The 25350-nt window shown below is 38.3% G+C and overlaps 1 protein-coding gene across 1 annotated transcript in view; it reads left to right on the forward strand.

Annotated features, from left to right (window-relative positions):
- NRXN1 (neurexin 1) overlaps positions 1-25350 on the forward strand; it is a 698461-nt gene that overhangs the window by 555996 nt on the left and 117115 nt on the right. The window contains 1 exon segment of the mRNA XM_058420099.1: positions 10780-10951. Within this exon segment, the coding sequence (XP_058276082.1) occupies positions 10780-10951 (172 nt within the window).

The following is a 25350-nucleotide window of genomic DNA, read 5'->3' on the forward strand; positions in this document are numbered from 1 at the left end:
AACTGGTGACTGCAAAGAAAGAAAACAATATTTAGGAAACAATTCTGGAAATGCATTTACATGCAAGAAATCAAAACAGTAAGGGAATACAAAGTGTGCATTTTAAAAGTCTTTAAAAAGGGGGTTTTAACAGTGTTCGTTGTAGGCATCTGGAAATATTCAAGACCCTGGTTAATATTAAAGGGGAGTTTATCAAAAGTATGAATGGCAGGTAGGCGTTCGTTTTTCATTAAAGCTCAATAGGAGTTTGCTGTCCAATGCCATTTTTGGTTATTAATAATTCCCTAAAGGCTTTTAATATGAAAAGTCCTTTTACTCAGATTCTCAAAAAATAATTACTGGTGTTTTCATGAGCATGTGTGTTGATCATATGGCTATAAATCATTTAGCATGAAAGCCTGCTTGAGAATTTGCTGATTCTTCACTTCTGGTCCCAGTTACACGTTCTGCTCACTCTAACTTCGAATTTGTTTCAAACACACAGATTATCAGAAGAGTTCTTTGAAACCTTTCTAAATACAGAAATGAATGCCCTTAAGCCAGGACAGCTTCCAGTTGGATTAGATTGTACTGATACTAAGGTGCTACTCCTTTGTTTTACACCCTTGAATGACTGTATCAAGTTCCAGGAACACTGTTTTAATAACCTCTGTATGAAACCACGATGAAAAACTGGAAAGCATGTTTAATTTTCAAATCTCATTGTGCCCATTTGGAAACATTTGTTGATATATGTGCAGAGAGGAGCAGTGTTTGCAATTTGTGAGTAGCTGGAATTTCCAAAGTGTATGGAATTCCTCAGGCTGGACATCCTGTATTTAAGGTACTCAATATCTCTGCCCACATGGAAAATAAATGTACAGAGCAAAGCCAAGCCCTGTGAGTTACCTTGGCCTGTAGTTAAGACTTTGTTTCTTTCAAATTATGCTCTGTTTGGTGAACAGCATCTCTTCAAACCATCCATAGTATCTCACCATGGCTGAAACCCCTCGGTAAGACACTGGCAAGGTCAAGGTATTTCTGTGAAACATTCTATTTAGAAAGAAATACCGCATTAAGGGCTGACTACCTAAATTGTTCTTTACTGCATGTTTTCTCAGAAAAACTTAATTTTGTGTACTGCAGTAATGATGCTGAGTGGATAATAAGATGCAGTAAGCTGCTGCTGAGGGCTCTACACCATATGTCTTTCACAACTACTGCATTTTAAGGGTTGGTTGTTCAGGTAATTGTATTGTCTCAGGAATTCATCATCAGGCTAACCTGAAATAATGCACCTATAATACATAGCAATGAGAATTACAATGTTTAAAACTAAACAGGAGGACTGCAGACTGAGTTGAAGTGTCAGAACTGTAAATTTATAAGTATTTCTATATTTTCTGCTTGCTGAGCTTTATGTATAAATGGTATTGCTATAACACTTTAAAGCAGACTGTGAAAACAATTATTTTAAAGCAGAAAAGTGATACAAGTCATTGTTTCATAGTAGTAAAGGGTAGTTGCTTCCTGCCCTGAAATGCTGGGTCAGTGAGTGATTGCTCTCATGATATCTTCTTTCCAGAAATTTTGTTCTGTGGGTCACACAGATGGCACTTTGGGACATAAAAACTTGTTGTGCTACATGTTCCTCCTTCCACTTAGTGAGCTGCTTAAGTAGCTCTTTTTCTAGGTGTACCTCAGTTGTAAATTAGTGGGATGCTGAGCCCATATTTCACTTACGTCTTTTAAGGATAAGATGCTAGAAGATGCATAATTTTTATTGACCAATGTTTAAGAGTGCAATAGCTCTGCTAGCATCTGTATGTATTTGAATGCATAATGTTGTTACAGTGACAGTGCTATTTCTTATATGTCAGCCAGGGACATCTGGTGAACAATGAATTTTTATTATTTCTGTATCGATTTAGGAAACCTAGATAACTTAATGGCATGAAATTGGGGTCATGTAAAGGTTTATTAAAGGGTCTTACAGAAATTCTGAGTAAAACAGGAGAGTGAAATATGATTCAAATTTTCCCTCCATGTCTCTTTAACAAAATTCATGGGACAACTAACTGAGGATCCCAAAACTAGAGGACGGAAAAAAATTTTGTTCTGTATATTTATGATTATTGATCTGTTTTTCAAGTCCTTTGTCCTGTCTGTGGAAGGATCTTGGTGTAGATGAAAAAGGTGTGTTTGTGCTTAGGTGAGTATGCACGGGTGCTGCAGGAAATACTGGCCACATTTCTGGCTCTGCAGACATTTTTCCTGTGTGAATAATCTGAACTGTGGCATAGCACAGTGTTAGGCAGCATTTTATTGCCAGAATTGCATTTCCAATGGAAGTGTGTAAATGGGTAGCATAGATCTGACTGCTCTTCTCACAGGAATCCGAGGGCCACATTTGGATTCCAGCCCCCACTCAAGGCCAGTAATGATTTAACACAATTTCTAGTTCTTTCTCTTGGTCTGTCAACAGTATCTTGCAAGGCTTTGGGTTTTAAGTTTTTCTATGCAATTATCAGAACTGGTATCTTGGATTAAAATGAAAAGTGCTGGGTATGGGTTTGTTTGGTTTGGCTTTTTGTTTGTTTGGAGGTTTGTTGTTGTTGTTGTTGTTGTGTTTGTTTGGTTGGGGTTTTATTCTCTTTGTTTGGTTTGGATTTTTTTTCTCATAACCTGAGGTCTATAATAATGTGAATTTTAGGAAAAAAACCCCACCAAATATTTTTGAAAATAAATGGTGCAAATAAATGGTGAGAACTTGCAAGGAAGAACACTGGGAATAGTTTAGTGTCCTCCCCAGAAAACCAGAAAAATGGAAAGTTTGGTTTGTTTGTTTTGTTTTGTTTGCTTTTCCACTTTGGCTATGCATTAGCAGGTTTTGGGAAAAGAAAGAAAAAAACAAGTAGTTTCCCACTTGTCAGATGGCAAAAAAATGAGTACCAGGTGGATGCATCCTATCAGACATCAGCAAAAATCTTTGTTTCCTTGCTTGAAGTCCCAATTTCTGAGTAGTAACTTTGCTTACCAATGCTCTGATAGAGGTTACCTGCCCCTCCGGGGTTTTCTGCAGTATGTCAAGCACTGATCTGCTGAAAGTCTTTCTGAAATACCTTTCTGAATTTATGAAAAGGCGCAAAACCTGGCTGTAAGTACTCAAGATGAGGTATGACAGGAGAATGCCTGTTTTTCTGGTGTCTTCATTTGCAGTTGACTAAAAAAGGGGGAAAAATGGTTAATGTTAGAAAAAAAAAGATTACATTTGAGTGAAAATTATCTCATTCTTAATAAAACTCAAGAAACTTACACTTCAATAAAATCAAAGTATACGTTCAGTTAGTTCTAAGACTTTGCTACTGCATTCTTCATCAGAATGTGTGCCTCAGGGGCTGATGATATAAAATGCAAGCTGGCATGCTTGAATTTTTTTTTCTCAATTTGTCCACCTCTGGGAGTCCCAGTGTTTTTTCTTTTCCTTGAAAGTGGTTAAAGGTTGTAAGTATTACAAGCTTAGGTTGTCTGCAGTCTGTTCTAAAACTATTGTTGTGCTGAATTTGCATGGACTCATGTTTGCCATATTCCAGAGTTATTGCTACAGAGAGCAGCGAAGCATTGCTGATGTTATAGGAAATATCAATTTTATATATATGCGTTTGTGTACATATATATATATATATGTGTAGTACTAGCATTGGTTTTACTGCATGTTGGCAGATTGGTAGCACTGAACTAGAGTCCAACAGGGAACAAATTGCAATGTCAGCTGCTGGCTTGATTTGCATTCCACCTTTCTTGCTTGGTTCTTGGATTCATCAGCATTCTTGGTGCTTCATCAGAAGCCTGTTAAGTATTTAGGATACACAATTCATAAAACAGGCTGGAAAATACTACACTGCAGTTTCTAGATTACAGCAGTTGTTGCCAGAGCTTTTGAAGACAAAACATTTTGAAGTGATTGGTATGTACATGTGCATACATAGACTATTGGAGTAATTAAAGCTCCCAACATTTCAGAACACATTAGGAGCATAGAACTGGAGCTATTTCATGGTTTTATCCAACTGCTTTGAAGCCATTAACATATTTGTCCTTAACCTGTGAGCTTGGACAGCAGAATTTAGCTATACACAAAACCTACATTGCATGTTGCAGTAATGTACAGACAGGCCAACAAATTATTAACTTATTTGCCTGTCTAGGTACTGTCAAAATAAAAGCTACTCTGGCCTCAGAAACAGGACAGCTGCGTGGCCAAAGTACCTCCAAACCAAAAGCCTTGTGTTTCTAGAGAGTTGCTGGCTGGGGCTCAGGGTGTCACAGGGTGTCTGTAGATGTGCTGCATTGTCCCAGAGAGCAGTCGTGGTGATGTGGTGGATTTAGCATTATTCATACTGCCTTTGATTCTGAGGTTCAAAATAATTTCCATAGACACAATGCTTAAGCCACTTCTTGAAATGCATCACTCCTCTGTTTTGGCTTTTCTTGGAAACTCTCCCACCTCCTGCATGACTTCACTTTGTTATTGTGGCCTTAGCAGCATGGAATAGATAAAGGTGCAGTAGAGAAAAGAATTGAGTCCATTACTTTGTTCTCCCACAACTGGGTGAGACTAAGAAAAAGAAAACACAGGCTGAGAACAATAAACAGTGCAGTGGACTTCTATGGGCTCTGTGTACAGAGCTGATTTTTACCAGGGGAGCTCTGAAATGATCGTCTTTGCTTATGGGCAAAAAAAAAAAATCTTTGCTTGTGGGAATGTGAGCCTGTGCTATTTTGGGTCGTTGGCAGGGATAGCACCATCCAACAGTGGTGCTGACTTATTGCAGTGTTTAATGATACACAGACATTTCTATAGTGCCCATCAGCAGGGTGCTGAAGAGGGAACCTCTCATTCAACATTTGTCTGAGGCTGTTTCAAACAGGAAGGATGAATTCTAAGATTATTTTGAATGAACAAGTGATAAAGGAAAATTTCTACTACTTTACTATGCAACTGAGTCTGGCAGAGTGAAAATAGTAATTTAGTCAGTTCAGTTTTATTGCTGTCTTTCCTTTCTGCACTACCATATTGCTCCAAAAAAAGAAGAAATAAGCTTTTTCAAAACAAGCTTTTTCAAAAAGGTCACAGGCCCACTAGATTAAGCATAACAAGGGTGAGGGCTGAGATCAAGTTATCTCAACGGGTTACTGTATGTCAGCTGATCCATGATAATTCCGTGTGCATGTGGTCTTAACCAAGACAGATGAAAAATAACATGACAAAGACAAATGAAAAATAATGTTATCTTGCAGCGGAGGAGGCGTGCAGCTAATCAAATTCGTGCATGATAGTGCAAGAGCTTAGAAAACCCCGTCTACATAGAGAGGTGCTTATTGCAGCATCAGGTTTTGTTTTGTGGTTCTAAAGGGCTGTGCACCATTAATGGGGTTGTAATTCATATAATGTTTGATGTGATGTCCAGAAGTCAAACTTAGAGATGGAGATAATAATCAGGAAGTCTTCAATTTGCTTCCTTGTTTTATGGAGGTGTTACAAAGAAGCCCACAGTTGCTGGAGAAGTGTAGAAAAAATAAAGTCTATAATTTAAAAATGGATTTTTTTGTGGTTTCAGATACACAAGTATGTTACAAATAAAGACAAAAGAATCACTCGTATGTTACCAGCTTTTAGGGTGATATTTGCTCTTGGATCTGCATCCTTGGTGTCTGTGCACAGTATTTCTGTAGAAACACAGGGAAGTCAGGAAATTTTTTTTTTCACTAGATGGTATACATCTATAAAGGAAGGCTGAAAGTCTGCTTTCAAGTCTGCAAAACATTCATTTCACTTGCCAATACCTGGCCGTTTTCAAATGGTAACCTGGCTGCAGGCCCACGTGCTCTAACTTTGGTAAAACTGCTGATATATGTATTGTGTATGCCACTTCTTTTTACCCCCACCATTTCTATTCACTTTAAAGCTGTTTTGTTTCCTTTGTTATTTTTAAAAATATCTAAAATAATATATGTGTATGCACATATATATATATAGCAAAGTTTAAAAATGGTATATAAAGGGTAGGTTGTGAATAGTATAATTATGAATCGTGGTAAAATTAACTTTATATAATCCTCAGAGCCCTTAATTTCTTGAAAGAACTATGAAAACTTGCATACACCATTATCATTACATGCTGGTTTTCTGCATTTCAAAAATTAGTAAAAGAGGAGATTGCTTTAAACAGGACAATGTTACATTTCTTTGCATATATTTCTGTATAAAGAGAGTAAACATATGAATGAAACAGGTGAAACAAATAAGCTACTGCATCCATGGGAAAAAAAAAAGGGTGAAATTTACTCTGAATCTAGTTGAAGCAGCTGAAATTAAGAAGAGCTACAGTTACCTTTCCAAGATAAGTGGGAAATTGCTATGCAACTCATACCAGAGGCCAGAGAAGATGAGCATGAATTGGATAAGGTGGATCGCTTATTGACAAGCTATAGACATGGAAAAGTAGGATTAAGAAGGCTTTTGATGCCACAAGTATTGAAACTAATGAAGATGGAGTTGAATTCCTATGGGTAAGAATTAAGGGGAAAGCAAACATCCTACTGGGAGTCTGTTATCATCCACCCAGCCAGGAGGAAGAGGTGGACAACTTATTTTATAAGCAGCTGGAGAATGTTTCAGGATCATCCACCCCTGTTCTTGTAGGTGACTTCAACCTGCCAGATATCTGGGAACTTAGTACAGAAGAAAAGAGGCAGTCCAGGAAATTTTTGGAGTGCATGGAGGACAACTTTTTGTTGCAGCTGGTGAGCGAGTCCACCAGGGAAAGGACCATCTTAGATCTGTTGTTTGCAAATAGAGATGGGCTGGTGGGAGATGTGGTGGTTGGAGGCCAGCTGGGGCAGAGTGATCATGAAATTACAGCATTCTCGATATTTGGTGAAATCGGGAGGAACATCAATAAGACTCTTACACTGGATTTCTGGAGGGCAGACTTTGGCCTATTTAGGAGACTTATTCAGAGGGTTAATTGGGAAGCAGCCCTTAAAAACAAAGGAGTTCAGGAAAGGTGAGAGTGCTTCAAAACAGAGATTTTGAGGGCACAGGAACAGACTGTCCCTGTGTGCCAAAAGATGAGTTGAAGAGGTAAACGTCCAGCCTGGATGGGCAAGGAGGTTTTGGAAAAACTTAGGAATAAAAGGAAGATGTATCATTGTTGGAAGGAGGGTCAGGTCTCCCAGGAAGTATTTAAGGGGGCTGCTAGAGCATGAAGGAAAAAAATTAGGGAGGCCAAAGCTCAGTTTGAACTTAAAATGGCAATTTCTGTAAAGGATAATAAAAAATGTTTCTACAAATATATTAATGGTAAAAGGAAGGGTGAGGCCAACCTTTGTTCTTTATTGGATGAGGGAGGGAACTTAGTAACTGCAGATAAGGAGAAGGCAGAAGTGATTAATGCCTTCTTTGCTGCAGTTTTCGGTGGGAAGACAACTTGCCTTCAAGACAACTGTTCTCTTGGGTTGGTTGATGGTGCTAGGGGACAGAATGGTCCCTCCATTATCCAAGAGGAGGCCGTCAGAGAACTACTGAGATGCTTGGATACCTATAAATCTATGGGTCCAGATGGGATCCATCCCAGGGTGATGAAGGAGCTGGCAGATGATCTTATGAAGCCACTCTCCATCATTTACCATCAGTCCTGGCTCACTGGTGAGGTTCCAGATGACTGGAAGCTGGCCAATGTGACACCCATTCACAAAAAGGGTGGGAGGGAGGATCCTAGTAATTATAGACCAGTCAGCCAGACCTCAGTACCTGGCAAGATAATGGAACAGTTTATACTGAATGTCATCACACAGAATTTACAGGATGGCCAGGGTCTCAGGCCTAGCCAGCACGGGTTTAGGAGAGGTAGGTCATGTTTGACCAACCTGAACTCCTTTTATGACCAGGTGACCCACCTGGTGGATGCAGGAAGGGCTGTGGATGTTGTCTATTTGGACTTCAGCAAGGCCTTTGACACTGTCTCCCACAGCACACTCCTGGATAAGCTGGCAGCCTGTGGCTTTGACAGGAGCACTCTTTGCTGGGTTAGGAACTGGCTGGATGGCCAGGCCCAGAGAGTGGTGGTGAACAGTGCTGCATCCAGCTGGCAGCCAGTCACCAGTGGTGTCCCTCAGGGATCTGTGCTGGGGCCAGTTCTGTTCAACATTTTTATTGATGATATGGGTGTGGGTATTGAATCTTTGATTAGTAAATTTGCAGATGACACTAAGCTGGGAGTGTGTGTTGATCTGTTGGAAGATAGGATGGCTCTGCAGAGAGATCTGGAATGGTTGGATGGATGAACAGAGTCTAACAAGATGAAGTTTAATAAATCCAAGTGATGAGTCCTGCACTTTGGCCGCAATAACCCCCTGCAGTGTTATAGGCTGGGGACGGTGTGGCTGGACAGTGCCCAGGAGGAAAGGGACCTGGGGGTACTGGTCAGCAGCTGGCTGAACATGAGCCAGAAGTGTGCCCTGGTGGCCAAGAGGGCCAATGGCATACTGGCCTGGATCAGGAATGGTGTGGGCAGCAGGAGCAGGGAGGTCATTCTTCCCCTGTACTCTGCACTGGTGAGGCCACACCTTGAGTATTGTGTCCAGTTCTGGGCCCCTCAGTTTAGGAAGGACGTTGAGATGCTTGAGCACGTCCAGAGGAAGCAATGAGGCTGGTGAAGGACTTGGAACACAAGCCATATGAAGAATGACTGAGGGAGCTGGGGTTGTTTAGCCTGGAGAAAAGGAGACTCAGAGGTGACCTTATCACTCTCTACAGCTTCCTGGAGGGTGGCTGTAGTCAGCTGGGGGTTGGTCTCTTTCTCCAGGCAGCAACTGGCAGAACAAGAGGACACAGTCACAAGCTGCATCAAGGGAAATATAGGTTGGACATTAGAAAAAGTTTTTCACGGAAAGAGTGATAAGGTACTGGAATAGTCTGCCCGGGGAGGTGGTGGAGTCACCATCCCTGGATGTGTTTAAAAAAAGACTGGATGTGGCTGGCACTCAATGCCATGATCTAGATGAGGTGTTAGGGCATGGGTTGGCCTTGATGATCTTGAAGGTCTCTTCCAACCTAGACATTCTGTGATTCTGTGAGAAATATTAAAATAATCCACAAGGAGAAGAAAAGAAAAAAAAGAAAAAAAAGAAAAAAAAAAGACTGTTTAAAACATTGTTCAATCAACTGAGCCAATAAAAAATATTTTTCAGACTCATTCTGCAAATCTCATCAGGGAACAGTCCTTCAGTTGTTTGAAAACAGGTCATAGCTGAGGAGATGATAGCATCGTGACAAAATGTTGAGGAATCACAGAGTTGTTCAGCAGCTGCTCAGCTGTGTAACTGCAGTGTGCAAGCACTGCTGGGAAACAATCAGATGTGTAAAAAGAGAATAAAATAAAGTGGACAAACTCTTGAGTTCTTTGCTTGGGATTCTTCCAGAGACAAGAAGCTGCAGAATACACTTACTGAAGGAAGCCATGTTAGGGTAGTAAGACAAAGGGAGAGACACAAGAGCTCTGCTAGAGAGGTGAAACTGGTTCTTGGAAGATTTGATGTGAATAGCCAAGACGTACAAAGTAAAATATTGCATTGCGTTTCATCTGGTCATGTAAAAACTTCATGGAGTTTTTTAACTTTAAAGAAGGATGTACTAATTCCAGGAAGAAGAAATTTCATGTAGAATTATCAATTATCATGAATAAGTCCCTAATCTCATACTGTTCAGTGCTTTTCTTTTTTTTTTTTCCCTCAATGCAATAAATAAATTCATTGAAGAGTAGAATTGATTTTATAGGAGAAAAAAATACAAAGCCCTTAAGTTAACTTTAATAGACATTAAAAGACTTTATTAAAATATGTGTTCACCCATTAGAATGAACATTTTAATAATCAAAAGTCAATAAAAATGAAAACATGGCAATATGACAATCATTTGGAAAATCTACTGCCTTGGTCCCAGGTATTGGTGTGCATGGAAACTCCCCTTAGCCCTAAGAGCACTCAAACACAGGAGTTTATAGGCAAATTCCAGCAAAAGAATGACTCTCTGGCCTTAGTGAGAACATTACCACATCCCTGTGTCAGCAAATTACTTTTCCTGCTCTTTGGCTCTCAACGGGGAAGTCCTTGTTAATCAGCCAGTGTGATCTTGGCTTAATGATTTAGAATCACTACAATCGGATGTCAAAAATCTCTCCAAGAGAAAAAACAATCTCCTTCTTTGTTATCATTTGTGAAGACTCTAAGTATGAATGAGGTTTGAAAAAAAAGAAGAGCAGGGATGGCACTTGGCTTTTATGGACAGAAAATTCTTGTAACTTTTCCAAGTGACACTGTAAGGCTTTCTGTTTTGAAAGTCTAAAAGGAAAATTTTTGTTTAATCCTCATGGAGGTGAGGGAAAGGATAAAGACAGAAACCTTGAGCTTTCCTCCATCTTCCCCCATCCTCATCTTAATCTGAATCTCTTGGAAAAGGAGAGACCTCAGTTTGGTGAAATAACTCATTTGGAATATCAATTATCCTTTAAAAATGTGTCCCAGACTTCCTAAGCTGTCAGAAGGTTTGTCACTACCACATGCAAACCTTCAGAAGTTACATCTGAGGAGGGAAGATGTTAGAAATCTTCCCCTCTATGACAGAGTGTATCAATTTCTTCTAAAACAACTCTTAATTAGTCCTTTTTCTTCTTCCTCTTTTTTTTTTTTTTTTTTTTTTTTTTTTTTTTTTTTTTTTTTTTTTCCCCAACTATGCAGCACCAGGGAAAAATTGGAGTTAAATTTAACGTTGGGACGGATGACATCGCCATCGAAGAGATGAATGCCATCATTAACGATGGGAAGTACCACGTGGTTCGCTTCACAAGGAGTGGTGGCAATGCCACCCTACAGGTGGACAACTGGCCTGTCATCGAGCGTTACCCAGCAGGTAAGGGCTCACACAAACGCCTGGCACTAAGAGGGTGGGAGATGCCTGGAGTTTGCCTCGTTTTGCTCCTCTCCTAATGCAATATCAGCTCCTTTGAAGTGTTTTTGTAGCTACAGAAGTAGTTAAAAGAATCCTGAGCAATACAGTTTATGATGATGGCATTTCCTAAGTGAGTTTAAAAGCTCAAATTCAAGTTATTACTGGAAGTGGAAAAATGTACTTATCAATGCATGATGTGGTACTTTTGTTTCTTGCTATCATTTGGTTTTATTGCATTTTTGATTTAGACAGGGAAAAAAAAGGCTTTGACAAAAGCTACACAGTTTAAAGTGACTCACAAGTCTGTCCCCAAGCGATGGGGTGAAACATTTACTGAGGAAAAGGTTGTCTGTGTTCTTTTGATTACATGATTACAGCAATCTCAAGCTCATGAATTTAGCAGAAGTCTTCCAGCAGACGCAAACCAAACAGTGTTGCAGTTATCAATTGTACAACCAACCACCCAAACTGAGGTGCCTTAACTTCCAATGAAAACTACATCTATGCATATGATGCTGGTTACTTGAAGAGGACCTTGAGCAGGCCCATATTTAATTTCATGCAAATGCCATGCGCTGAGGATTACTGCGCTACTAATTTTATTCCTTTCTAAAGGCAACAGGTTTTTCAGATACGCAATCCCTTTCTTATTGGGTATGACTGCTGAGCTATTAATGGTAACTTATGCATCTGCATGTTATCTCCTAACAGTTGCTCTGTGTGTTTATATTAAGCAAAAGGCAGCAAATCTGGAGATGTAAATGAAGGCAAATATGCAAACCAGAATGCCTATTGCATAAATGACAGTTCTGATTTATCTACAAAAGTAGAAAATTCTTAATTTTTGGGTGTGGAGGCAGCAGGAGGGTGTGTTTCACTTGTAAGGAATGTGTAAGCCTGGACTAATTATTAGTAGTTAGGATGGGGCTCTTTGTTGTTGTTGTTGCAATTTCAGTTGTAGTCCAGCTATTTACTTGACTTTTTAAAAAATAAAGATAATTTTTAAAAAATCCACATGTGAAAAATAATCCTTCAGATAATTTCATGGAAATAATTCAGAATATATGAAAAATGAAAGTATGTATTAGGAAAGAAACTATGTGTAGCAGAAGTTGTTAAAAAGACCCACCTGTTTGATCTGACAGCTCGGGCAATCAGAGCCATTAACAGTTTCTAAGTTAGACACATCTGTGAGAGGTGATAAACTCTTGAGGGAAAGGGGGATACTGATTGAAATATACTCAGTGATGTTTCAGATATTCCTGTTTCCCCTGTGCCCCCCTGGCTTTCTAATTTTGCAGTGTTTGGTAAATTGTTGCTGAAATAAGGTGTAAGCTGGGGAGGACCTGTCATTTCTTGTATTCAAGACCTATTCAGCTCAAAGGGAAAAAAATAGGCTTGGGGTGGTTTTTATGTTTCTTTTGGTTTTTTTCTAAATGATGAGCTTGAATTCACTGCCTCCAAGCTCGGGAGTGATGTATCTCAACACAGAGGAAGTTAGACAAACAGGTCAGGAGGTCTGTGTGGATGAACAGAGAGCTTCTGGACAGGCTCAAATGCAAAAAGAAGTTCTGAAGCTAGTGGCACATAGAACTTGTTTATACTAAACAAAGATCAATTTAGAAAATAGAGTGATTTCCTTGTGATGGGATTGGTGGAGTGGGAGAAGGCTGGCTGTTTTCTTTGAAAACAGAAAATTAGATCTTCTTGAGCTTCCATGAACAATCTGTGTGCAGGCTGCACTTCAAGGCATTCTCCATTGCTTCATTAGCTGCAGTACAGAATCCTTTGGCTTGTTTTATCACTAGATCTTCTAAGACTTCTGTTGGCCTGTAATTCTCTTTGACTTTCCCATAGTAATATTTTATGCCTCCTGTATGCCATAGCATTGCTTTTGGCTGCTATCCTCCCCCTTTTCACCTTCCATCTCTTCTCCCTCCCAGGAAAGAGACCACACCTTTCTCTTCTCTTTCTGTGCTGCTCCATCAGATTTGCCAGTCTCATTGTTTAGGGGTTTTTAAATTAATAATAAAACTAAGATTAGACAGCTTAAGTAGTAAATTCTTACATATGCAGATTTTTTATTCTTCTCAAAGATAAACTTAAATAATCGGTTGGTTGTCTAAAGCATACCAACTGATCAGGTCTTTCCTTATGAAGAAAGATTTTTCTCAGAATTACACTTCCAGTTGAGATGCCTGATTATAGGACATTGCTTGTTTGTGTTTGGTGTCTTAAAATGCTGGGTGAAGATTTTATGAGAGAAGTTTCTGGTCAGAGACTCAGGATTTTCCAGTTTCATTGCATGTGTAGCCTTCATCCAGCCTCATGTAACTGCTGTGGGTAAAGATACCCAAGGCCCAATAACAGCTGGTACCTTGCAAAAAATATCATATGTCAGTGCTTCACAGAGCTTCCATGGCTTTGTGTGTTCTACCCAAGAGTTCAATAAAATGCAGAAGAGTGACCCTGGAAGATGAATAGAATGTAGTGTGTCTCTCCTGTGACATCATTCTTGATCCCACTAGATTTGAGTTTGCTCTGGGCCAATGCACCTTCAATTTACATCTGAGTGGGTGTGAAATGAGAGAGCTGTAAAAAGAAAAGAGGCAGGGGTCAGTGGTAGACGATTATCCTAGTTAAGTTACTGTTTTTTGAAATATAGTTGGGGAAAGTGTGTTTTAGTCCTAGATAAATGTGAAGATTTCAGTATCCTGAAATGGCTGGATGATTATCAGAAATAGAGGTTTAGATTTACGTATGTATGTTCTTCCAGACTACCATCAAAGTAATTTTTTTACTCTCAAGTTTCTTTCTCATAATTTCTCTGAATAAAATGCTAGAGCTATGAGGAACTACACTTCGATTTCTGCACTTTATTAAATGTTGATCCTGTTTTCCCCATTTCTTGTGTTTCTGGCTGGTACATAGCCCTATGAGATTGTGAATGGCACACTGTAGTTTTTTGATGGTTGATTAAGATGCCCACATTTTCACTTGATTTAGTTATTCCATCTCTCTTAACTAAATTCAGTGTTATATCTCTTTGCTGAATTATTACCATCCCTCTGCACCTTCCCAAGGAACTTTAGTATTTTATCTTGACCTCTTTTTCAGATAGTGAATTCGCATTAACTTATCTGGATGCAGCCTAGTTTATGATCACATTAAACAGGAATGAGAAAACTGCTGACTGTGCAGAGCTCCTGATCAATAGACTATCCCCATTTCCATGCAGAACCTTTCTGCTCCTTGTGGCTTATCTTGTCTGCTTCACTGTCTAGTTTTAATTGCCCTTCCCAATGGTCTAGCTGCTGTTGTGGTGATGGGACTGCTCCACAATAGCAACTCCAGCTGCTTCTCTGAAGAGGCTGCCCTTGCAACTTCAGTTAGGTAATAATTCTACACTGAAGTGTAGGTTTCCTAAGGATGTGTAAAACAAATAAGTTGTTCATTTGTGTCAAACTGAACTAAGAATTATGGTTTAAAAAAAAAAAAAAAAAAAAAAAAAAAAAAAAAAAAAAAAAGGAAATTGGTTTAATTTTTTAATATCAGAATATTAATTTCAGTATTTTCTGAATAAAATGTTCTGACTTTTCATGTCAAGATTTCCCAGTGTTTACATAGGACTTAGATAATCTGAGAAAAAAAGCATTTTATTTAATTTGAAACAACATTTTCTTCCTTACCTGAAAGAAATGTGTTTCAAATAAGATCAAATAAGGAGGGAAAAAATATCTTTATCATAATAGTGCTTATAACCATATCTATTTATCATGAAAACAGTTTTCTTAATTATCTGATTTTTTTTTTTTTTCCTTGGTAGTGAAGTGTGTACATTTTTCCAGTCAGAGAAAGTATATCAAAACAAGGCTGAGGACGTTTTAAAGCCACAATAACCACCACCTATTGTGAAAAAAGTGGTGAAAGAATTTCAGAATCACTTTTCTGACTCTATGCTCTCTGTGGTCAAAGGCAGCTTGCCCAATTATGATTCTTTTCAAACACACAGCACAACTAATCATTTTACCAGTGAGGATATTCGCTTCATGACTTCCATCGTAAATCAGACTGATGTAGACTGACTATCAGACTACCTAGAAAATGACCTATTAGATATCACGCAATGGGTCTGTGGTTTCAAAGCTGTTCAGTCTGCTGAGAATGCTCAGCATTCTTGGGACCCTGCAGCAGTTTGGAAGATGCTGCCTGATGTAGGCAAATATCTAAAATTATGTCCTCCCAGTCATCCCTGGATCTCTGTTTAGCCTTAGAAAAGCATAACTTTGTTGCAGCTGTCCTCACACCCCATGGGTCAGGACATGTCAGGGATGTGTCTGACAGACCAATATCTGACAGCATGAGCATGTCGCTCACATTTCTTGCAGAAAAGAGATTGTCCAAAGCATTGCCAGACTACTGGAACAGATGTATCTCTATGATTTGGGAAGTATAAATCATGATGGAGCACAGACACCAAGTAAGCACCTGTGTGAGAGACCATGGATATGGCAGAAGAGCAAACTGACATTATGCTAAGTGCCAATACCTCTGCAATATGGCAATCACCATCTCTAAGGTCTTTGGGTTTTATAGGTCTAAGGTCTATGTTATGGGTATAACATAGAATAATTCTGCCCTGGGTTTTGGTGGTTTTGTTGTTGTTGTTTGTTTTGTGTTTTGTTTTGGTTTTGGTTTTTTTTTTTTTTTTTTTTTTTTTTGGAGGGGGGGTTGTTAGTTGGTTTGGGGGTTTTTTGGTGATTTGGTTTTGATTAAAGAGCTGAGATCACACATGTTGTCTTTAGGGACTCTCTCTGTATCTGTGGAATAAAGGTTGTTTCTGCAGGACATCCAAGGGCTAGGGGAAGGGGACATGTCCTGTAAATGCTTCTCTTGGTCCCTGAATTCTAGAAACTAGAAAAAGTTTCTGTCATCTTTTCATGGGGTACACGTGACATTAAGATAAATGCTAGGAGTCAGCTATTACCATGTATCCTATTTAGGGTAAATAGCATCCATTCGTCTTGGGGTTTTTTGTGTTCCGATTGACTATAAAATTAACAGGACACATTTGTGTCAGTATATTTGTTTCTCCAGGAATGGATTAGCATTTCCCAAGCCATCCATGTACTTGCTTACTATTGACTTAGAAATAGCTTCCAAATTCAAGCCCCTACAGCCACTTCTGAAGAGAATCCAAGATGTTTTTCAGCTGTAAGTGTGGTGGAAGGGAGACATCTCAAGCATTATCACAAACGTCTGAATATTCCAATAAGAGGGACAGTTAGCCTGTTATCACCACATCCGTGCAAAATAATAATGGTCAAGGTGATGTAGGAATCTGCCATGTAAACAATCATTCAGTGTTTGCCTTGCTTTGTGCCACAGAGCAAATTTTCAAACCTCTCTAGCCACTGCTGTTTGGACACAGGACTTTCAGGGTGTTTCACAGGAAAATAATAGAAGCTTCTGGCTTCTATTTATTTGTCCAGCAACACATTGCCTGTGCCTTTTTTCTCACTGGGTTCCTCCTTTGGATAAAAGAATCCATCTTGATTCTCTCTCGTGTGTATACCTTAGTTATGGCCAGAGTTTTGACTCCTATAATCAGATCTGTCATCCCTCAGTCCTGACGGTAAAACATAAAGGATTATGAGGAGCACCATCACCTGATGAAGCGGCAAAGCTTACAAACCTGGAGGAATCTCTTATTATTTGTTCCCAAAGACAAAATAAAAAACTGCCTTTATGCCCAGGAGGGAAGTCCAATGGAAAAGACTTAAGTTCTGTTAACAGCAATTAAGTGTCTGTGAAACACAGACTGCCCCATGTCTCCTGGTTTGGATGGCATTTTCCTGCCCTGCAAAACCAGCAGTGCCAGTGAAATAAGGACATCTCATAAGACTTTACATCCCTTGGAGATAACAGTGTTTGGAAAAATTGTGAGGATTTCTCAGGAGCTCTCCATATGGGAATATGTAGAAGATGAATATGCAAGTAAACACTTTATGTATAAATTTTGTGCCTTAAGTATAAAATCAGGCTTTAGAAAGGGAAGATGTGGGTCTAAAATACTTAGTCTATGGAATCAGTAGGAAGAGAATGGGAAAAATACTGGCTAAGTCAGTAGCTGTTTTGTGACCAAATAATGTCTCACCCTCCCTGAGCAAAACTCAGTGTTATTTATGGCCTTTCTTGTGTCCATGGAGTCGCATCTCCCTGGGGTTCTGTTTATGCTGAGGTCTCCATCTCTGCTGGTACCTGTTATAGTTATACCTTACTCTGGTTTGTAAGGAGATAATTGGAGTATAAATATGAATGAGTTAACATCCTTGGGGCTTTTGATTTGCAAAAAGTCTTTGATGAAATTCCATGTGAAAACATTCAGGAAGAATCTTACCCAGCCCTGATGGTAAAGGTCAAGTGCTTTGATGGATCAAACTCTATATCTAGGGAGAACAGGGGTCACAGATTCCCACCTATGAAATCAAAGGAGTACATTGATAAATTGATACATTGATTTTCAATGGAAGTGTGAATCATTTAAACCTTTTTATATATGATATATATATATATATATTTAATATATATATATATTTATATATTTATATATATATATATAAACTTGTACATACAAGCTGTAAGAAAGATAAATTCAAAATTACTACAGAAGGAAAAGATTAGTGAATGAAGAATTAAAAAAAAAAAAAAAGTGCTTCCTTTGACAGGCAATTAAAAAAATATAGAAATTAAAGGTAATAAATATCTATAAAGGTATTTTGAAATCAAAGCATTTAAGTAATTCTAAATTTTTACATTTTTGAAATTCAGAAATTATTGGGTTTGTGCAATTTATTTGCATTTTTTCTAGAATAAGAGATTTTGCAAAAACTTCATTGGCTTAAACAACCTTTTAATCAATCAAAGCATTTTTCATTCTTATCCCAGAGATAAAAAAAACAACTGGCTCTGTTGGACATGCATTGTAGCAGTAAAAGTCAAGTTGATCTATGAAAGATAATGCACATGGGTGAGATAATCTGAATTTTCATAGAAAATAATTTTTAATCGATTGCACTGGCTCAAACAAAGGTTTAAGGCTATACACAGCTCATGGATTATTTTCATTATCAATAAAAACCAAGTTCTGAGAATGTTTTGAATGCTAAAGAAAATATTAATGGAACTATACTTAAATCAATGGTCCACTTTCCCTGTAAAGAATTAGTGGTTTGGATAGCTTTTCTTCCCATTTAATTTCATTTTATTTTTTCCCATGTGTATTTAAAAGTAAGGTTAGTGATAGAAGAGCTTAAGAAATTAGAAATTAAAATGTACTGGGTCAAGTCTGCTTCTTTGCATAAATTGTTTCTCTTAGAGGGTAACTTAGAAGGAACACCCTACTCTTAAGAAATTTTCTTTTTGCTTTCAGTCCAAGCACTTTCCAGTTCATCCCACTTTGTTCTTATATGTTTGTTTCAGAATAGTTCTCATTTCTCTGCTCATCATAATAACCTTTCTTCAATGCTTTTTTTTGTTTTGTTTTGAATTTAGTTCTCAACTGCACGTGTGTTTGTAAATGGACAGTAGTGAGAACACTAGGACCTCAAGGATATATGAAGACAGTAATGCAGATATTAATTCTGCACTTTAAGACCTTAATTTTCTTTTTCATACCTCAGAACTGGAAAGTCCAATGTCATTCTGCAGCTGACTACATGTTGAATTTCTTCAACACAAATTTTCTATTAGAGTATGCCAATTTAAGGCAGGAGGTGGTGTGACTGGTCCTGTATCTTAAGTGTGTGACTTGCCCTTTGTGTCAGGTGTCATAAGCTTTGGTGTCACTTCTGTTAATTCAGAAGGGCTCTGTTCCTCTTGACTGATACCTGCAGCCTCTTCAGCATTACCACCGTCTACTTTCATGCCATCTACAGATTTCATTGTCTAGATGGCACTTTATACTGAGATCAGTGAAGAAAATACAAAAGATGATTTATTGCAAAACTCAGCTTGGGTACTTTCTTAGGAGTTTCATCAAGGTAGTTTTTCTGGGGGAAAACCAATGTTTTTCCTTGCAGTGGCTTCTGTGATGCTACTATGGCAATAGTCTAATGCAGCTGTGGAATTCACCATGACATTCTTCTTGTTACTCCATGTGGAACTCAGCATTGAGTTTATCACGTTTCTGTGACTAAAAAATAGGTCTTCCACTCATTCAACTAGATGGCATCAGTTCCCCAAAATACGAGGAGAGCTTTGTGTACATCTGACCCCACCTACTATTTCTGGAGGCTTTTTATTTTCAAATATTGTTAATATAGCAGGGAACATAAAGGGCTAGAATATGGTACAGTGACACATTGGCAGGTCTGAATGTGACAAGCAAGGACTGCTTATCACTCTGTGTGAATGATCACCAAGAAGCTAAAGAAGACACTGAATGAAGTGGGAGTTGCAGAGAGGAGACAGCCTCCAGTGCTGGTTCCTGGAAGGAGATGCATTGTGGGAAGATAGGAGCCTCGAGTGTGATGCGAGACAAGCTCAGCCCTTGAATTCAGAACTTGTCAATAGCTACAGCAAGCAAGATACCAGTCTCTACATGAGATAAAGGAAGGAGGAGAGAAAAAAAACCCTTGTTTGATGCTATCATTTGTGGTTTTTTGCATTCAGCTTTTACCATAAAATTTTTACACTCCTGTATTTTTTTCCACAGTTCCATGATTTGCCTACATAACATCATATCAAAATCATTTCCTTCATCTGAAAATTAGGTTGGCTTTTCGAATACAGCAGTTTTAAACTAGCCTAACGTGATTTGGTAAAGTTTTGTGTTTTATCTCATTTTCCAATTGCCTTTCATGTGTTTAATTATTTCTTTTAAATTTTGTTCTAAGCAGCATGTATGGCTGAGTTCAGACTAAACACTTCAATCTGAGTAGTTTCTAAATTCTTCTCATGTAAAGCTATTACATTATCTGTTCCCTACTGCAAGAAAACAGCATGTCTCATTGGATAGCTAGATTTAAAAAACTCCTGACTTCTAATTTTTAAACTCTGGGATAGAGAACGTCTTTCTCACTTTCTGGCCATGCAAGTTCAGTAAGAATATGTACATTGCTTTTTTTCTGAGCTGTGGAGATCTACCTTAGACACAGTCCTGTTAGTATATCCAACCTGCTCCATTGGATACCATCAGTCTTCCTATAATGTAATTCTCCCATGACTCTATGACCTCTTTTTGTTCATAGCAGTTTAGAATCTCTGGGTTTTGAATTTACTTTACTTTCTTTGGGAGGTTCTTTGGGCTTAAGTTCTGGCATCTTGTCTTGAGTTTATATTTATTTTTCTAATTCTGAAAGGCACTGCTTTCTCTGCTGAGTAAGTCTGTATTTTTAACCTCCTGTAACATAACCTGTGATAGCATAGTGTACATAGTGCATATTTTAACCTTGAAGGTACAAACTCAAATATATATATATAATCTATATATATCTATATGTCATTATTTTAATATTTTATAGAATTTCCAAGTGTCATTCCTGGCTGAATCTAGCCCCTTATACTGATTGAATAATCTGACTTCCTTTCACCTTATCAAATTTTGTTCTTTTAAATCAAGAATCTGATTTACAGGCTTATTTTTAGTTGTCCTCATATTAATTTAAGTCAACTCCTGATCACTCAATCAAAAAATGTTTCCTACAATTAACTTTTCAGTGATGTCTCCAATACTTAAGCCAAAGCCAAAGATAAAATTTTGTCATTTTCTGTCCAGTTTGTCTGGACAAAATCCTCAATGAGGATTTCCTACTGTAGGAAGCTGATATCTAACCTATATTCATGTTATTATGTCCAGTTATAATATGAAAAAAAAGAAGGCATTAAAGCAGAGTGTAAAATAATGGTGTGGAGAACTAAAAATAAGACAAGAAGTTATTTAAAACTCAATTCAGTAAGTTCTCCAGTGTAAAGATAGAAAAAACTATTCTGGAAGAAGCAGGAATCAAAATACATGAAAAATTCATCTAAGTTACTGAGACAGAAACCAGCAGTTAAGTGATGGATGTAACTAGGCCAGTGTGCTACCTTGCTTTGTAATTGCACAGCTGATTTTTTGCATGTTTTTCTTCATTTCATACCGCTTCTGACTGCTCTTTGGTTACAATTGAATGTATTGTCAGCATGTTGCCCAGGTCTCCTTTTCTGTATAATTTTATAGTCAATGTGAAAAGAGTGATGTAAACAGAAATGAAAGTTTAGTTTCCCATTCTCTTTGGGTGAGCCTCTGTTGCAGGTTACCCAAAGTCAAGGAATTATTATTTTTTTTTAAGAAGCACTGCTGCCCTTGGGAGATTATGAAATTGTTCTATCTTGCTGCTGTCTTTAAATAAAGAAACTAGGTGATACCCAAACAAAGCACTACAGTAAGTCTCTTTTTAAAAAGTGGTTTCAGTAAAATTTCCCAAATCAGCTTTTTTAATTTGACAGCTTATCAGGTCTTTCTGTCAGATAATGCAATATAATAAGCTTCTCTGAGTCTGCACGACAGAATTTTTTTTCCCCTTTATTTTTTATCTTGGATATCCTGTGAAATACAAAAGCTCATCCCTTCTTAGGCTTGTTAGATCCTGTAATTAAATTCAGATCTTGATAAAATGTGTGGCACAGTTGTTATTACTTGATCACAGAAGGTATAACACCTTTCAGCTAAATACGGCAAGGTGGCACAATGGAAGGAGAAAGAAAATGTCAAATGAGCAGTGATTCAGAAAAACGTTTTTTAAATGCTGAAAGAAACAGAGATATGCTCTTTTAGTGTCTTTTGGCAGAGGATGGGCCGATACCTGCTTACCACAATTAGGCACAGTGTGATATGGAAGTGGAATTTCTGGAGACAAGAAGACAACAGGGATTCAAGTTAGATGAATAAAATGGGAATGAAAAGAGACCTAAGACTGAGACATGGCAAATCTGTCACAGCTGATCCCTTTCACCCCTCAGAAAAGCCCTTATCTATTAACAATTCCAAAAGTCAGATCAGAAAAAGATGACATATTGCCAATACTTAGAGGTTCTTTTACAAACTTGTACTTGTCTTGACGTAGGTTTTTTGTGTAACCTGCCAGCACCATACTTACCCCAATCTATTAGGGTGAGTTAGAAATGGAGGATTAACATCTTGTCAGTTAAGAAGAGATCAGTTTACTCAAACTGTTCCCCAAACAATTTTATCTGCATAGCTTCTTTAACAATAAGGAATGGTATCTCTGATGGCATCAATGATTTAAAAGAAATTCACCATTCTTTTCTTTCCCAGGGGCAGGACCATGTTGTCAGTGCAGAGATTTGGACAGATTCCTTTGCTTCTCTTTCCTCCCAGCCCTCTGTGGGTTTGTAACTATCTCATTACACAGGACTTTATATAACGTGTCACTCGCTGAGCCAAACCAATAATTCCCAGTGAAATGATTTCCATGTATCTCATAAGTTGGTATGTTTGTGACAGTGCCCCTTTCCTGAGATGCCTCACTGGATGAGCACACACATGGGTCTGCTCTAAAGCTCCCACTGAAGCTCCCACTGGCTGGTTGAGCATGCAAGAAGCAGAGTACAGTGCTTGTACTTCTTCTGCAATGCACTCTATTTCCGTTATCTTCTGGGGCAAGCCTGGAGTCAGTCTGCAGTGGGATCCTTTCTCAGGACAGAACAAATCAATGTGGTGTTGAGCCTTCCAACCAGACAATCTATCATATGGAAAACAAAATTAATTTCTCTGCAGTGCTATTGTGTTTTAGGTGCTCTCAGAAGATGAGGTATTTTTCTATTTGGGCACACTCGTGCATGTGTCCCCAATATATTTTACTGGTGGCATGAGGTGTGACAGCAGTATAGTACTTTATGTCTGCAGGGTAAGAACTTCCATTAAACTAACTAATTCAGAAATAGTCACTATAATTCATACTGCAGCAGGGAAAACAGCAACTTGCTCTGTCCTAGATATATTTTCCAGAGAGCGAACTGCATTAAGCAGGTATCCAGAAGGACACAAATCATTGCTGTCTGGAACAAATGAGCATGCGCGTTCTTTAGACCCTGTTCTCCCCTTTGTGCCCTGTGAACATAGGAGAGAACGTGTACACCCATCTCTTCATCCTGTAGTGTGATTAGATTTCTTCAGTCTTAAAGCCTGTTGGTTAAAAAGCAAACAAAAAATATCTTGCAACTGCAGCATCCACACTGTCAATTTTTTTTTTTCTTTAATGCTTTGGATTTGAGATTAATGGCACCTTAGTTGCAACAAATTCTACTGTTGTATCATATCATGCATATACAATTAAGTTCAGAGTGTTCAAAGAACTGCCTTGACCCTAGCAAGGTATAGCTAAGCCAGAGGATAGTTTTTTTCTTTTTCAGCCTATCCTACCTGTCAAAAAAAGGAAACCTTGTATGATTTATATAACCTAGGACTCTAATGAATTTCACAAGGGGCAGATTGTGTAATATAAAGCATTTCAAATAAATTTAAAGCAGAAATTGAATATCCCTCAGTGTATCAGAAGCATGAAATGTCATAAAGGGCATCCTAAATTCAGCCCCTTACATGCAGAAGTTAACTGAATTCAAGGCAGTGAAATTATGCTTTTACAATTTGGTTTAATTGAAATGTGAATGCTTTATTTTCCTCAGTGAACTATTTCTACGGAGTTAAATGTTTTTTCTGGTGCAGTATCAGGTTTAGTGAACATTAAAAAATGAATGAAACATACTATCATCAAGGTTAAGTATATATAAAGACAATTTTGATTTTCCTGTTTTACAGATCCAATGGGCATTAATAGAGGAGAGGTTTAAATTTTTTAAATTACAGTTTACACAACAGGGAGAGAATAATAAATAAGCCCGTTGCAAAAGAAAAAATGGTGCTAAAAATATGACTGTAGATGGGTACAGGGCCAAATCTTGAAAGTATATTCTCATTTTCAGATCACAGCAATTACCTCATAGCAATTTTCAACCAAAGAATTCCTTAGCATCTCACTTTAGGGTCCCAGTCCTGGAGCTTCTCTCATGTAAATTCAAGTGAGGATTTGTCTGAACTAAACTAAAGCTCAGTTATGGCTGCACTATCAGTTCCTGAAAGCTGTGGTAGGATTTGGGCAGAGAGGTTTCAGACTCAGTTTCAGCATTCCTCCTCCCCTTTTATTAAGTTCTCTGGCGCTCATGGTTATCCTGTGTGTAAATAGCATCCTTTAAGAGCAAAATTACAATCAGAGAAGAGCAACACTGGAGAGGACAGTGTGGCAATGACTTTGGGGAGCCTACACATCACAGCCACACATCTCATTTTCAATCTCAAAGTTAGTGGATGTTCCTCCTCGAAGTGGTGAGCAGTGAATGTAGTTAATTTTTCATTAGTCAGCCTGAGGTTATAAGCTCAGTATTGCATACAACTGAAGGTTCCCACAGAGGGGCATTAACTGACTGGTACACTGCCAACCACTGGGGTTCCCTACTGGCTCTAAAAAGCCTATGGCAATGCAGACAGTGTCCTGGAGAAACAGAATTCCAAGAAGACGCTTGTAGGGGTCTCATGTTCCAGGTTGCTCCATATGAAGCATCACTGCTCATTTGACATTTTCTTTCTCCTTCCATTGTGCCACCTTGCTGTATTTAGCTGAAAGGTGTTATGCCTTCTGTGATCAAATAATGATGACTGTGCCACACATTTTATCAAGATCTGAATTTAATTAAGGGATCTAACAAGCCTAAGAAGCAAGGCTGTGAAAAAGGAGTTTATAGAAATGATTTTGTGGGCACAAAAAGCTAAAGCATTAAGAACTGGGGAGGATTTTACCACCTTTCGCAGCACTTTGAAACAAGCTCTGGAACATGTATCAAAGTCGGTACCTGTGGTCTGTGATTCTATGGAAGAAAACAAATTGGTGTGTGTGTGTAATGAGATCCATGGAGAGACACAATCTTAAGTGATTTATGCTGTAAAAAAGAAAACTATGCAGTCACTTGATTACAGTCTAAGTGCTTTCAGGAGGAAAAAACAGTAGATGCTTACAGTGCTCTTTAGCTGTTCCTAGAAAGCTGTAACCAGAGATACGAAATTAATGAAAAAATGAGCACAGAATTTCAACAGTGAGCCTTGGTATTCACTTCTGAGAGATTCACCTCATGGTGTCTCATCACATCACGAGAAGGTGGTTTTCTGGAAGTCCTGATTGAGCTGGTTATAGGCTATAAATTAACCAAAGAATAGTTTAATGGCTGAATACCTGTTTTAGTAGGTCAACAGTCATATCCTTTGATGTGCAGCTGACATTAGTCCTATGTAGTGTATTATCAAT

This window comes from Hirundo rustica, chromosome 3, assembly GCF_015227805.2.
Source record: "Hirundo rustica isolate bHirRus1 chromosome 3, bHirRus1.pri.v3, whole genome shotgun sequence".
In the NCBI taxonomy this organism is placed as follows: Eukaryota; Metazoa; Chordata; class Aves; order Passeriformes; family Hirundinidae; genus Hirundo; species Hirundo rustica.